This window comes from Elephas maximus, chromosome 4 (genome assembly GCF_024166365.1).
Source record: "Elephas maximus indicus isolate mEleMax1 chromosome 4, mEleMax1 primary haplotype, whole genome shotgun sequence".
NCBI lineage: Eukaryota > Metazoa > Chordata > Mammalia > Proboscidea > Elephantidae > Elephas > Elephas maximus.
The window spans coordinates 51,149,161-51,165,697 of NC_064822.1; the positions used below are offsets into that span (position 1 = coordinate 51,149,161).

The 16,537-nt window shown below is 38.6% G+C and overlaps 1 protein-coding gene across 9 annotated transcripts in view; it reads left to right on the forward strand.

Annotated features, from left to right (window-relative positions):
• SFMBT2 (Scm like with four mbt domains 2) overlaps positions 1-16,537 on the forward strand; it is a 267,557-nt gene that overhangs the window by 140,436 nt on the left and 110,584 nt on the right. For 8 of the 9 annotated variants that reach the window (XM_049882021.1, XM_049882015.1, XM_049882022.1 and 5 more), the window contains exons 5-7: positions 5,756-5,844; positions 7,517-7,763; positions 16,081-16,178. In XM_049882021.1, the coding sequence (XP_049737978.1) occupies positions 5,756-5,844; positions 7,517-7,763; positions 16,081-16,178 (434 nt within the window). The remainder of the gene's footprint in view (positions 1-5,755; positions 5,845-7,516; positions 7,764-16,080; positions 16,179-16,537) is intronic. The other variant, XM_049882023.1, reaches the window with a different exon arrangement.

Genomic DNA, 16,537 nt, shown 5'->3' on the forward strand with positions numbered 1-16,537 from the left:
AATATTATTATTCCTACGGATTATATTCTACCACTTTCTTGACCTGGTTTTTACTAGTTATTTTGCATTTTATGCATGTATATAAATGTGTGTGTGTGTATATATAAAATTATATGTATATACACTAAAACCTGTGAAAGCCAAAACTTGTGTAAGGCGAAAGCCTGTCAGAGAAGGGAAACTCAAATATTTTCCACTAAAAGAGAGTGATAGAAAAGTGGTAAGACTGTCAAAGTCCGGAAAACTTGCTAGATCCAGAAAAACAAGGCAGTCCTGTTGAGTTCCGGCTCTCACAGGTTTTGCAGTATAATTTGATGACATTCACAAGTTATATTTTCATCTGAGTTGTATTTGTTATAAAAGATAGGAATGCTTTTATTTATACGTGTGAACTTGGATAGTCTCTAATGTGGTCAGTTTTACATACTAGGAGCTTACCAATCCTGTTGAATCATTTTATGATCAGTCCTCTGTGTAGGTACAATTTAATTTGAGCCGTATATTTATAGAAAAATTTATGTACCATTCTTTTCTTTAAAGGCCTCCAAGCAAAAGAGCTCTGTAGCTTTTTCTACTTGAGAGTAACTAGAAATGCTTCCTTTCGTGATTCCAGATTCACTGTTGCCCCCTCTTTTCTTTAGCAAACTTGGTGTTAAAAATACTTTCTTGGTAAGTCGAAGGGTGCTGCCCAACATCTTGTTGTAAAAGCCCAGTTAGTTTTCTTGTGAGCTAGAATTTTTTTTTTTTAGAAGGAGTTTCAGTGGATCGAGCACTCCTGTTTACCTCTTCTTCTTCCAGAGGGCCCATTAAAATGATTGTAAAAGAATAAAAAAAGACCCCATAAACCAACAAACAAAAGAAAGGCGGGCTGGCACAGAAAAGAAATTTCAGAAAGTTTCTGGCAGCCTGAATGCTGACAAAGGCTTGGTGGGTGCTGATACATTGTGGAGGCTGCTGCAGCGCAGAACACACTTGTGGGCTGCAGCTGAGGAGGTTACCTCAGACCCCCTGAGACTGGGGACTTGGAATGTTAGGTGGTAGGTAGGAGTCCCATGTTGGCCTGAAATCACAGGGCTTAATGGGATGTCTCTGGTCAGAACAGTCCACGGACTCCTTGCCTCAGTGATAAAACCGAGGACTAGAAACCAGATGTTTATACCTCAGGCTAATCTAAGAAGAAATTGACAGTAATGTCTGAGGAGAATCACTGAAGCTAGTTTGGAAGTTAGCTTCCTAGAACGAGAGTTATCCTAACACTCACTCTTTGAGTAAAACATCTCCACTCCAGTACACAGTTCTCACCTTGAGGTTTTCTGATATCTCACATTTAAGAGTGATACTTGATCAGGATCACTGTATACTTCAAGAAAGCCTCTGACATGAGAAAGAAAGGAGATAAACAGTAATAACAGTCCCCAGGGATCAGAGAGAATCTAGGGAATAAAAAAGGGGAGGGAGACCTCTAATTACCATAATGAGAAATTTTGAAAATTGCATCTGTTAAAAAAAAATTATAGAAGAACAAAAAACAAGAATGTACCATTGTAAATGAAAATATAATGGCAGAATAAATTCAGAGAAGGATTGGTTAAAAGTGGGTTGAGAAATTTGCCCAGAAAGGGCAATAACAACAACAAAAAATCCTCTAAGTGTTTGTAGTCTAGAACAGAGGAATATGGCTAAAACACCTTTTCTTTTACCTGGAATATGTCTGAAAGTAGCCTTTCTGTTTATTGTACTTCTCATTTTTCAAATGAACTGAGATGCATGAAACAGCTGGTCTTCTCATGGGCCCTGGCTGTTGGACTTGGCATCTGGGGAAGAAGAGTTTAGGGGCGTGGGCTGACATAGTCTTCATTTGACACTAGTGCAAGGCTCATTGTTCAGGAGCTGCCCTAAGGAGCAGTTCTGAGGGTGTGCTTTGTACCTACAGACCATTCTCCACAGAAGACATCTTTGAGAAGTGATGAATCATTGGGCCATTTATGTTTACATGTGCCTGATGGGGCTTGAAATCCACCATTGTTACTGTTTTCTCAAATTCTGAAAAAGATAGTGGTCATATTCCACCTTTTATTTGGGTCCCTTTTTACAAATGGCATTCTAATCCTAATAGCTTTTGTGGGCTTTTAGGGTCATCTCTAAATGTCCTTACAAAAAGTGTTTATGTGTCTTTGTTTCTCTTTTTCCGAAACTCATGCTCACGATTGCTTTCTTCAGTGAGATGTAGCTTCCTCTCCCCAAGTAAGGCGTTATTGGAATGCAACTCAGAGTTTTAAAAAGGTATAATTGAATGTTTTTATAATATTGTAACGGAATAGAGCTTTGAAAAAAATGCTTATGAGAAGGCTGTAAGTAGATATTCAGTTGATAAGATTTTATGTTTATGGACCTGTAGGATTTTCCCTCTGTAAACTAAAAACGTGGGAAAATGGCCATCCCCACCCACAATGTGAGTAAACTTTCCTCCACCTGAAATTGCAGGTTATGTTATTATTTTTCCTTCCACAGAAGTTTACATTTGATGTTGTAGTTAGGTGCATGGCAGGCTGTGGATTTTCTGACGTTTAATATGTGGATCAGTCCTTCAGTTCAAATGAAAAGATGATGACCGTAGGGCAAGGAATTGTTTTACATTTGCGGGAGATTATTCTTACGTTCATGCTCCTCTGATTTTGAGTCCCTGAAGAGAGATGTGTTTCTACAGTAAATAGCTTTTCTGTTTGTAGTTAGAAGTTAAAAGTGAACAAATGGAACAATGCAAATCAGCTTCTATTGCAATAAATACTAAGGAATTAACAGGCAACTTTTATTGTACTAGGATTTTACCAAATTGAATATTGGTTAAAATAAGTCCAGTGACTAGAAATTGTAAATTTGTCACATGTAGTTTTTAATTTATGACAGTATTTGTTGTGATAGATTTATTGTACATTCGCAAGTTGAGTTTTAAAAACTAAAAGTTGACTTGAAACAGTTTTTCTTTTAAAATTATCAAAATTCCTGAGAACGATTTCTTTCTATTTTTTAACCGAAAATGATCTGTGTGCCTTTGTAGTTTCCACAGAGAGTAATTTGCCCATATATTCTGTGGCACGTGAACACTGAATCATAGTCTTGTGCGGAAACACTTTAGTGGAAAGTTAGAGGACCTTTGGAACTGAGGGCTCACAAGATGTAAATTTTGGAGCCTTCTCTAGGGTTCTTTTGTCATGACTCAAGACAATTTAAGCATCGTACAAGGTCTTCATAGGGTGCCTGCATAGTTTTAAAATTTTTACTGAAGTATTACCTTGGATTGCATGCATATTAGAAACAAGCTGTAAGTGGCAAATTGAACTTTCTTCTTATAGTGAATATAGACATAGATTCTGTCAAGCATAGGGCCGTCTATCACTCGAGTGTGCTAATTGTCTTCTTTTGTGATACTGAATTTCATTACAAAATATGGAATGAATATTTTTTGAGTACAGTTGTATTCCTTAAACTTTTGTTTAGACCGTTATTTACTTATTATGTCTATCATGCCTGCAGTTTAAATGATTGATTTATCTGTTGTAAAAGCTTTGGAGAGTCATAGACTGTAGGAGAAAGAGACTGCATGTAAGATTGAAATCTGAATACTTGGGTTTGAGATTGGCTCTGGCACTTGTTTTCTCTATGAATTTGGACGAAAGTTAAGAACAACCACCTCATAGCATTATTAAAAAAAAAAAAGCATTATTAGGAACTCCAAAAGCTATAAAATAAATGAAAGGCCTTTGTAAAGCATAAGATGAGTACAAATTATAATTAATTTATCTTGCTCGCCATTGTTTTGGTCTTCTCAATCACTTTAGGCATGCAGTAGGGCTGATTTAAAAATGGTAGAAATCATTAAACATGATTTGCTAATGATGGCTGAGAACACAATTTTTGCCACAAATATATGTTTCCATCTGAGTATGTATGTATAAAGTAAGGAAGATGGTATTTTATTTGAGAAAAGAAATCAAGTAGTAAAAGAGGATGACTGGTTAAAGTTGCTCTTTGTTATAAGTAGGGTAGCGGCTAGGACATTGTTTTAAATTGAAAGTTCAGCATTCCAACCTTGCTTATGTGATTGGCATCCTTTTTCTGATTTGTCTCTTGGTCTTATGATAATTGGTGGGAGGTAGGGAGGATATTGATTCATGTAAAAAAATATATTTTTTTTTATTTTTTAGGGAGGATATTGATTCATGTGTAGGTTAACGATTGGAATAGCAGGTAGGGCTGCTGTTCCCCTTTCTCACTGGCCAAAAAGTTTGTTGGAAGTTTCAATCTGGAATTTGTAGGAATTGTAATAATTTAATATTTGTTAATTGCTCAGCGTGTGTCAGGCACTATTATATTATTTCTATTCTTTAATCCGTATAACACGCTTATAGGGAAAATGTTATTAGCGCCGTTTTACTGATGAGGGAACAGTGTATAAGAGAAATTGAGTAAATCAGTCAGACATATAACCAGTGATAGCACCGCCTACATGGGATACATTGGCTACAGTGATAGCACCGCCTGCATCGGAACCCAAATCCATAACTGTGTTTTTCCCTTTTGTAATAACCCCATGTCCTTAAGTTTGAGCCAGAAATAACTATATCATACCTTCGAAGAACCTAAACAGTATACAAGTCACTTGAGTCTTACACCTTTAATAAAGTTTAAGTTTTGAATGTTTTCTAGGGGTGCTCACCTGCCTGCTGGAGCTTCATATGACGTGAAGGTCGGAGACACAGTGTGGGCTCATGGGAACCCGGGGCAAATATGCTGTCCTCACTTTTGCTGATTTTGCAAATCCTGTGATACTCTCAGAAGGCAAGGGCCTCTCAGGGGCTGACAGTGTAACCTAGTGGAGTCTTTGGAGATTTGTAACTTGGGAGAAATGCTAAGAAGTCACACTGTTCTTAGATTTTGGGTTCTAAACACTTGTAGAATGTTGGCATCCAAGGCTGGATATTTCTTTTTCAAAAGTTGTGTCAGATACATTCCTTCCTTGTTCACACTGCTTTCACCCCTACTTTGGGCCCTAGTGCTTTGTGCTTAAATTATTGCGGAAGCTTCTTACTTGGTTTCCCCCGTTTTAGACTCTCGAGTCCATTCAAAACTTCTGCCTGAGGGGTTTCTGCAGGAATTTCCTGCTTGCTAAAATTCTGTGTTGACTTTCTGGGCTGCCTGTAATTTTATTTCCACCATTTAACATCTGATTGATGATTGTACCGTTGCTGTCCATTTCCACCCTCAAAGCATCCCTCTCATTAGTGTATGCTGTTACCCCCAAGTCTGAAAGTCTCTTCGCCTGTATAAACTTTTATATAACTCGGGACTTCGTTTTATTTTCCTACCTGGAAAATTTTCCCTGATTTTCCTAGTCCCCATTGACCTCTTTCTTCTTGGAACCTCCTGAATGATATGCTTTATAATATCTTCTGTTTTTGTGGTTGTTAATTATTGTTCATAAAAAGCAAATTTCTAAAGAGGTCATATATCCTTTCTTTAATCTCCTTGATGCACACCAAAATCTGGGCACACGGCAGGTGTTAAGTCATTAGGTGTTAAGTCATTACTCGTTGATAAATTCATTCCCTCAGTATTGGTACATCAGCACTGTGCTTAGAATTAAAAAAAGAAAAAAAAATTGAATATTATATACTTATAGAAAAGTGCTCTGATTTTACATTTATGAGGTATTTTGTTGATGTGTTGAAGCTTTTTTTCTCCTTTGTCTCATCAGCAATCAAAGAGAAGTACACAGACTGGACAGAATTTCTCATACGTGATTTGACTGGTTCACGGACAGCACCCGCCAACTTACTGGAAGGTGTATGTATTATTGTTTTACAGCTTTATATATCTGAAGCAGCACAGTTACCTGAGCTCAAATCTAGCAGCATTTTTGCATATATCCTTCTCCAGATAACATGGGGACACACAGATGTTCATATCCGAACAGTTTAATTACCTGTTCTTTCCTGAGTTACTTAGGTTACGGATTCTAACAGCACTGAAAAATGTTCATCTGTGATAAAATTAATAAATGGCAAACTTGCTTCCATGTGAATGCAATTTAAAATAATAGTATGTTAGGATGTTTTTCCACTCTTCTATGAATTTAAGCCTTGGTCCTGTGTTAGTCAGTGTAAATAAATTGCTGTAAAATAACTGTTTTATAGAGGTGACAACTAAGCATATATGTGCTCTGGTATGGTTTCTTGGATTATTGTGATACATGGCTCCATTAAGTATGCCATTTCAGAAGGATAACTCCAAGATTTGAACATATATGAGTTAACTAATAATTAAATTAGCCTACTTTATAAAAACAAGAGGAGAAGTGGCTAACCATATTTGAAAACATTTAAGTGGATTTTAAGGTGCTGAAATAAAAATAGTTAATCTGAGCTCTTGATGGTTCATTTGAAAATAATTTATGATAAAATGTTTTTATATTTGCTGTATGAAAGAAGAGAAATGTACTGTCAGAAATATTATTGAATTGCCAAATCTGTTTTAAGAATGCCCCTAAAAAAGGGAATACAAACAAATAACAAGGAATACAGTATGAATTTTGACCATATCATTATTCTCTTAAGTTTAACCTTTCCTTGTCTCATAAATGCGTATATGTATATACTTTAGAGAACTACCGCCTAATGCAGTTAACTGGGTTTTGTTTGGTGAAAGTTTTGCCTGCTGCATTTGTTTATTGAATCTTAACACCCATTTTTATTGTTTGGTTAATAAATCAAAATGATGATTGTTTACCCTTACAAATGGAAATTTTTTTTTCTATATTAAAAAAATTTTTAAACATATTTGCCTACAAGACTGGTAGCATAAACACCCTTTTCATATAACATATGCTGAAAAGTTTTCTTAGATGGGGCAGTGATTACCTATTCTCTAAACCTGCTAACCATCAGGTAAATATAGAAATAACTTTACATAATAGTCTAATTTAGCAGATTATGAATGTGTATTAGACATGTCCTCTGTACATATGCATGCTCTACTCACATAATCCGAGTATGAGAGTGCCTTGGCTATTAGAGTAGTGATCATCTTAAGACAAATGTCTGGTATAATTTTATAGCCCCATTTTATATACATGTATTGGGAAAGTAGATATTTTACTACTACATGTTTTCTAGCCCCAGGGAAATTTGGGTAGAATTCTTAAAAACATACTAATATCTGACAAATGCAGTTTTATCTGGGAAGTGTGGTTGTTTGGTGAGAAATTAGCACAAACTGTTAATTTCTATTTATGTGTGATTTTTGTTTTTGGATACAGAATTGGGTAAAATGAAAGTGTGTGTGGGAGGAAGGGACGGGGATCGGGTAATGGTTGTTGAAAGGATGGGGGTGGAGGGAAGTACCAGACTGTTTGCCAATAGCTTGGATGATAGTGTGAAAAAATATTATCTTCTGCTGTCATCTGTTTCCATGAGAACCTTAAAGTTTAAAATAAGGAGTTTTGCTTCTGTTTAAACAGCCTCTGCGAGGGAAAGGCCCTATAGACCTCATTACAGTTGATTCCTTAATAGAACTTCAGGATTCTCAGAACCCTTTTCAGTACTGGATAGTTAGTGTGATTGAAAATGTTGGAGGAAGATTACGCCTTCGCTATGTGGGATTGGAGGACACTGAATCCTATGACCAGTGGTTGTTTTACTTGGATTACAGACTTCGACCAGTTGGTTGGTGTCAAGAGAATAAATATAGAATGGACCCACCCTCAGGTAAGGGTTGAAGCTTTTGCTGCTCTGAAGTATTTTAGCAAAAATCGTAATATTTTCCTTCATGTGTTTCTGGAAAGTTTATTAGGTCTGTGTTATTGCTGACGTGTAAGTATGTGAACATTAAGTATTTTAACTTCAGAATATTTTCTATAGAGGATAAAACCCAAGACCTCAATTAGTAGTGTTTTAAGAGGAGAAAGTAGTCTTGCAGGCTGTGGGGATGTTGATCTAGTTCCTTTCGAATCCCTGGTTCGGAAATGAAAGATACGATAGATTGGGATTTGAGAATATTCTCTGTTTTTGCTGCAAGGATTTTCATAGTCTTAGAAGTACATTCCAAAAGGACCATTCGTCCATCGTTCTGTCCGTTTGTCCGTCCATCCATCCGTCCATCAATTCGAACACTGAAACCAAATACTTGTCTTCATGTATGTTCTGACCAGTAAATAGCACAGAAAATAGAAAATTCATTTCCTGGCACATCATAGATTTCATTTAGCTTCAAATATACTGTCAAATGACTCTCTACAGACTTAATTAAACAGAAGAGTGCATTATGCTATCTGACATACCTAACTGGGCAAAGATCTCAGTATTTACAAAATAACGATTTTTGAGTGTTTACTATGTGCCAGATGATTTTACATCTGTAACTTCATTTATTTTGATTCCACAAAAATGGTGATTGTTTGGTGTGAATATATTTTATTTTACAGTAGAGAAAACTGAAAACAGAGTTAAGCTACTTGCCCAACATTGCCCAGCTTGTAGGAGGATGTGCTGCGATTCCGAGTCCCAGGTCCCATCCCTGTTCCACCCCATCCCCCTACTGCTTCTTACTGCTCTGATCAGCCTTTTGATGGGAAGCCAACAAAAATGTTGGATTCTTACAGAATTCAAGATGCCAAGGAAGAAATACTCTTTTTTTTTTTTTCAGAAATTGTAGATCTTCATTCTGGTCAGCTTTACTGGTATATTTGGAGCAAAGACTTGGCTCTTTGCATTATTAAAATTGCCAGAGAATTTTTCTCCCAGATTAGTTGCCAGCGCTAGCCTTGAGTACACGAAGCCAGGGAGTTACATTTGCCTTTCCTGTCACTCAAGGGCTTTAATTGAAAAACTTCCTGGTTCTGGATCCCATGTGTTTGCATTTGTGTTAAGTTTGACAGGAGGAGAGACGTGTAACATGGTGTTTTATTAGTATTATTGTTGTCAATGTTTGAAAAGCAGCCAAGAAGTCCATTTATACCCTGAGTGATTTTGGACTATGATGACAAACAAAGGGCTTGTCAGTGTTATGAGAAAGGATCTAAAGCTTGGCTTTGCCTTGGGATTCATAACCTCTTGGGAAAGATTCACTATGTGCAGAAAGTTGGGTATCTAAATCTCAGTTTAGTATCTAGTTGGTTTATAAATTTTCAGAGAAGCATACACTTGCTGGTGTAAAAATTTATAGTCATGCAAAGGATTAGTTTCTTAGGTACTCCGTAACGTTTCTTTACTGTGAAATCACAGGACTCATGCTGAAAAGCAAGAATGGAAAGTGTCACTGTAGAAACTTAGGAAATATGTATGGGATCGTGGTCTCTTCTTTTAGATAATGTGATGCCTTTATAATATAGGCATAAATTGTGCTTACTTGTCTTAGTGATTTTCTGGACATGAGTTGTCCATTTTCACTGAAGAGTTCACGTGAGTCCTTACAGACTTCGGAAAAGGTATTCATCATCAGATAGTTATTTTCCCAACATTTAAATCGTTAGCAAGAAATGTTGTATATGGGAAGAAGAAAATGAAAGGCAAAAGGACACTCAAAACGCAACTTTTAGGTTTTAAAGTACAGCAGTTACGGGATGAAAAACTGGATTCTTTACCTCATTAACCAGAGCCTTACTCCTGACAGGCAATTACTACCCATGTTTTACACATGGGGACAGAACTTGATACTTCGGATTTATGTAAATTAATTTCAAGACCCAGTGTGACTTGTAAGACTTACGTAGTGTAGAACTACTGAAATATAGGTGGGAATTAAATTTCAGACTTGCATATAAAATATTAGTCTAATTTTTTTTATTCCCAAACACCACTAAATAAATGAAAAGTTTGCAGCATTCACTGGTAGTGAGTGGTAGAGTTGAAGGATTGTGGTGGAGGGGAGATAGTGATGCCAAGGCTACGATTTGAGGATAAGTCCCTGCCAGTTTCTCCCTGCTTTCAGTGCCCCCTCTGCTGTACACCCCCAGTGTCACTGCCACTGTTAAAAATGATTATAATTCTTCCTTTGGTTTTACTTATTCTTTTGACTTTTTAGAGATCATAATATTTCTGAACTGTTAAGGAGCCCTGGTGGCACAATGGTTAAGTTATCGGCTGCTAACCAAAAGGCTGGCAGTTCGAGCTCACCCACCGGCTCAGCAGGAGAAAGACCTGGTGACCTGCTCCTGTAACTAGTACAGCCTGGAAGACCTTGTGGGGCAGCTCTACTCTGTCATGTGGGATCACTATGGGTTGGAATTGACTCGATGACACCTAAGAACAACACCAACAAATACAGATAGAGGTACAGTGAAACCTGTAGAGCCGGCACTCAATGAGACTGCCTCGTTTTTCCGGATCTAACAAGTTTTCTGCCCTTGACAGGGTGCAGTCTTACCACTTTCCTGTCACTCGCTTTAGCAGAAAATATTTGAGATTTCCTTCTCTGACAGATTTCCGCCTTACACAGATTCCTGCTTTCGCAGGTTTTACTGTAATAGGAAGTAGCCAGGAAGACAGTCTTCAAAACCCTTTGAGAAGGTACTGGAGTTTATACTGTCTACCTGTGAGAAACATCATCACTGGTTTTAGTTAAGTATGGGCAAAGCTTGTTGATTTCTAGCCTGGATAGAGGATATAGCATTCTCTTGCTTAGGGTGGGGGGTTAGGAAAGAGTGAAAGAAGTTACCTCACACTGCACACAAAGCTGTTAAGGTGACACGTTATCTCCCAAAGGTGTAGGTAGAGCCCGGTTTCAGTGAAGAACTGGGTCCCATTGCGTTGAGTCGATTGTGACTCATAGTGACCCTATAGGATAGAATAGAACTGCCCCGTAGGGTTTCCAAGGAGCAGCTGGTGAATTTGAACTGCTGACCTTTTGGTTAGCAGCTGTAGCTCTTAAGCAGTGTGCCACCAGAGCTCCGAAGAAGTGGGTGGAGAGAGAGAAATGGTAAAATGACAGATACTTCTAGACGGGTGCAGTAGCTTCCTAAAAGCCATACTGATTCAGGTTTTGTCAGTAGAGGACTGGAAATCATGGTTGCACCTTTTCTTCAGTGCTGAGCAGGAAGCAAATTGTGATTAGACCTATAGCCACTTCTCTAACCATGTAGCCCTGACACTCCCCACTCATCTGTTTGTTTATTTTCTGGCACAGTGTGTTCCTTGAACCTACTAAGCTCGTCTTCTCTTTTGGAACATCATTTTTCCAGATACTGGCATGTCTCATTCCTTCACTTTTTCAGATCTTTGCTCAAATGTCACCTTCACAGAGAGAACTTTACTGATCACCATAACTGAAATACTTTGTCTTATTCACTGCCCTATATCCAGTGCCTAGGACAATGCCTGGCACATACTAGGCGCTCGGTAAATATTTGCTGAATGAATTGACTGAGTAGAAAGTCGAGTATGTCTGCAAAGAAGAAAGAAACTGGCCAAGTCTGGCTCACCTTCCAGGAAGCCACATAATCAACTAGGGCTTTGGGAGCCGATGTGGGAGGGGGAGTACCCAGAGTGAAGACACCCTCTAGAATGTCTATGGCTGCATTATCTCCTCTACCCCTGTTATATTAGGTAAACTTTTTTAAAACAGAGGCAGAGAAAATAGAGATGTTCTTTGGCAATTTGATCTCTAGTTTGGCACCAAGGATGAGTCTTGGACATTTAAGATTATATTTGGAGTCTGTGAGAATTTTTGCTCCTTTAAAAAGGGCCCACATGTGAATCCAGCTTGAGAAACCTGGGAGGGTGGAAAGAACGTAAGAAGTTGCAGTAAACTTCCAAGTTCTGCACTTCTGTGACTAGCTCCAGAGCCCCTGGCAAGTTTCTGTACTGTTTTGAGCCCCAGTTTCCTTATCTGTAAAATGGGATGATTATACATTTGCTGGGCCGCTGACTAGTAGAAAGTACATCAAGTGATTGGCACTCTAAGCATTCGCAAGCATCATGGTTATACGTTGATTTTCCAAGAAGTTTAAGTAGATCATTTAGACCAGGGGTCGTGTAGAGAAGCCCCACCTACCTTCATATTTCTGAAGTTTTAGAAAGCAAGATAAACTTCTCTCTGTTCTTGTGGAAACCGAGGAGATGAAACTTTTTGAGGTTTTTGTACCTATTTCTAGATTTAAGGAAAAATTTTCTTTGAAATCCTCTCAACCTTTTGCCTTGTTTCAGATAGTTCCTGGAGTTAGGAAGTTTCTGAATCTAATTTAAAGGGCTCTTTTTCCTTCTTAGTTCAGAAAGGGCTGTTGCTTTCCGATGTTAGTTAGATCTTAATAACCAAGGATTAGTATTTCCTCACTGGTAAGAAACCCAAGGAGCCCTGGTGGTGCAGTGGTTAAGAACTACAGCTGCTAACCAAAAGGTCAGCAGTTCCTAATCTACCAGCCGCTCCTTGGAAACCTTGTGGGGCAGTTCTGCTCTGTCCTATAGGGTCTCTAGAGACAGAGAGAGTGGAGATGGCAGGGAGGAGTGTGAAAGAAAGGCTTAACCCCCAAGGCCTTTGTTTAGCCTGAGAGCCGAAGATTATTATTTTATACACTTTTGCTTCCTGCAGCACTTAATGTGAAACAGCCTGCCAAACAGTACAAAGGGAGATGGCCTCATGTTTATGTGGGCTTCTAGTTAAAGGTGAACCGGGACACATTTTAATTGCTTATTACTTTCCCACAAACAGAAATTGACATGATGCACTCTATTAAATAATCTGCAACATGATCATGTTAAGAAAATGTTTTATGTTCTTTTAATGGTGATATTTATTGTCCATAAATTTGCCGATGTAACCAGAGTGCCTCTGTGTAATAAAATGCACACAAGGAATATTGTTGTCTATTTATTGAAACCATTAGGCATTTAGCTTTTGCAGGTGGTTGAGCATAGTGACAAAACTGCAGTTAATTTTCACCTTTTAAGAAAAGAAGTATGCCTTGTCTTGGGTTAAATTCCATTTTAGGATGTAATATCGTTAGAAAGAAGACAAAGAAAAAGCACCTGGAACCTAGGCTTCTTACTCCATTTATCTCTAGTGTGGTGAGAGAGAGATGATGTCATGTGGGCTGAGGAGTCAGCACTCAGGGGATGGCTTGACTGGTCTAGTCCTGCTCTGCCAGTGTGTGTCAAAATGGGGTCAGGAAGGGCCGTGAGAAGGTGGGGTCTGCACTTGATCTCACTGGGTTGGGGTTGTTGGAGCCTAACCCTGGCCATATTGGGTTTTCGTTGCTACTGGTCTTGAGTAGGAGTTCCTGGGTGGTGCAATCAGTGAAGCGCTGAACTGCTAACTGAAAGGTTGGTGGTTCAAGCTCACCCAGAGGCACCTTGGAGGAAAAGACTGGCGAGCTACTTCTGAGAAGTCACAGCTTTGAAAACTCTATGAAATGCAGTTCTACTCTGCACATACGGGGTTGCCATGAGTTAGAAATGACTTGGTGGCAACTGATTTGGCCTTGAGCAACTTTTTTAAAACCACTCTTTTATCCACTTCTTTGTCTTAGGGACTCCCTCTCCCACCCAGATTCCACGTTCAAGGGTGTAATTAATTACGATTGCAGAGTGAGAGAACTAAGGGTACCAACTAGTAGACTTTTCCCCCTTTTTTGCTCCCTTTATTTATTTTTTTTTATGTCTTCAGGCTGTTCCTTTGGTCTTGGCTTTGGAAATTCCCATCTTTTTCCAAGAGTCTGTTATCCTTCTACTGCCACATCATAGTTGAAGTCCTTGTCTGCCTCCTTCTAGATCTCTTGAAAAGTGAGTTTGTTCATGTCAGTCAGAAAGTCTAGTCTCTTGTTCAGCATTTTCTCCTGACCCCCTCTGGCATTGCTGCAGTTGGTGCCCTCGTGACTTTGCTTCTAAGAGTCCTCTGCTTCCAAGTCCTCCCCCTTGACTAGGATTTCTGTGCAATGCCCCTGAGCTGAACCGTTAGTGCATTCTAGGGTATCCTTCTCACCCACATGGAACAATTTATAGACCTCCATGAACTGGTCCCATTTCCTACTTTGTGGGACCCAGTGATAAGCAATTTCTTCCTTAGCACCCCTTCCCTCACCTGTAGAGGTTAGAGGAGACATTCTTTTTTTGCCTAAGTGTTTGTAGTTAGCCCCTACAATGTGCCTCAAGGAGTCCTGGTGGCGTAGTGGTTAAGAATTCTGCTGCTAACCAAAAGTTCGAATCAACCAGCTGCTCCTTGGAAGCCCTATGGGACAGGTGTACACTGTCTTACAGGGTCGCTGTGTGTCAGAATCGACTTGATGGCAGTGAGTTTGGTTTTTGAGTTTATGTGCCTTAAGGGAGCTCCTTGGAAACCTCATGGAGCAGTTCTGCTCTGTCTTATAGGATTGCTGTGAGTCAGAATCGACTCAAAGGCAACAGGTTTGGTTTTTGGTTTTGTCGTATGCCTCAAAGGAGCCGTGATGGTACAGGGGCTAAGAGCCCAGCTGCTAACCAAAAAGTCTGCAGTTCGAAGCCACCAGCTGCTCCTTGGAAACCTTACGGAGCAGTTTTACTCTGTCCTATAGATAGGGTTGCTATGAGTCAAAGTCGACTTGAAGGCAATGGGTTTGCTTTTGGTATGTGCCTGAAAATATATGAGATACTATTAAGAAGAACCTCATTCTATTTTTGTTCTGGCATAGAAATGCCAAATTGAGGGAAAAAATGCCCTAAAGGGAAAAGAGAATAAATGAAGTGCTAGAAAGGGTTATAAACAATATACACAAGTAGAAGGCATTTTGTTATTAATAGCCCTTCATGTTTCTTTGTGTAACTGAAATGACAGTGGACAGTGCATTGATAACTTGGCTAGTTCCAGCCACATCTTCATGTTGTCGTGTGCCGTGGAGTTAATTCTGACCATAGCGACCCCATATGACGGAGTAGAACTGCCCCATAGGGTTTTCTAGGCTGTATAGCATCCCTGTGGGTTGGAATCGACTCGATGGCAATGGGTTTTGTTTGGTTTTGGGAATCTTTATGGGAACAGATTGCCAGGTCTTTTTCCCATGGAGCAGCTGGTGGGTTTGAACTGCCAACCCTTTGGTTAGTGGCAGAGTATTTAACCATTGTGCCACCAGCGCTCATTAATGGCCTGAAGAGACTGAAAATACTACTAAAACATATCTCCTACTAAGGGCTTAATTCTCAAGGTGAGTTCAAAAGCTGTAAGGATCAAAATATATGGCTCCATGCTAAAAAGCAGACATGCAAGAAATTAAAAATTTATCCCCATAGGTTTAATGTTACCTTTTAACTGTGCTTAAATTCATATTCATACCCTAGCTGTCTGTCTGAAGTGGCTTGGGTTGATATAGTGAAGGTATAAACATATCTACTTCCAGTGAGTGCTTCTGCAAATCCTATTTTGATAAGGTTTTAAATCTGTTGCGATCAGGTCATAAAATTCCCCTGCAGTTTCAGCAATAGGAAAAAACAGTGTTCAACAATTTTTTCTTTTAATTTTGCATTCAGGCAGTGTAACCTCCATTCGTAAATCCCTCCCTCCCCTCCACCTGGGGAAAAATATGGGCAACATGTGGTGTGTTAGCAACATTTCAAGTGTAAATATTAAACTTGGTAGATTTTAATTTACCTTTTAATAATTTTATGACTTGGTCTGTTTTTAGCACATGAAAGCTTAGAGATTTAGTGAAAAACATGCTGTAGTAACTGTAAATGCCAGACAAGACTCATTTCTATTTTAGAAATTTGTCAGATAAGAAGTTCTTCATCAGTGGATATTGCTTATTGGGTGATAATATGGAATTTGGGGCAATGGATTACTAAAGGTTTTGCTAATGTGATTAATACCATTAAATTACTTACAGAATACCAATGGAATGTATGCTTAAATTTATTCTTCATTTCTAATAGCAGGATCCCAGGTTGCCACTTAACATCAGAAAATCCCTTTAGCACATGGCCTGTTGTGGTGGGCATCGTGTGAACTCTTATGGTTGCTGAGGCTGATGATGTTATGAAAGCCTGGGAAGATAAAATTCAAGAAAGAATGACTCAGTAGAACATTTGGGTTCCTAAACTTGTGTGTGGTTTGCTGTTGATACAGAAATCTATCCTTTGAAGATGGCATCTGAATGGAAACATGCTCTAGAAAAATCCCTTATTGATGCTGCAAAGTTTCCTCTTCCAATGGAGGTATTCAAGGTAAGACGTGGACTCATAGCACTTTGTCTACCATTTTCAAGAATAAACTGTTTAAAAAGTTTGATGTATCAAATCATTCCCACTGCTTGAAAAGCTACCTTCTTGTGCAGTTTTAATTTTAAATGTTTAAAATTTCGTCTATTCCATTTTGCTATGTTTTGTAATTGTCGTAATTGCCCATTTTATAAGCTGCTGGTTGATTAAGATTTTTTTAGGCTTGCTATCTCTCTCCATAATGTATCACTATAGAAGTCTCATTTTACCCCACCAGTGGAACCAAAGAAAGTATAGTAAGTCTAATCTTGCTATTAGTTTGGTAAAAATGATAGAAAATTACGCTTCTCTTAATGGTTCAGTTT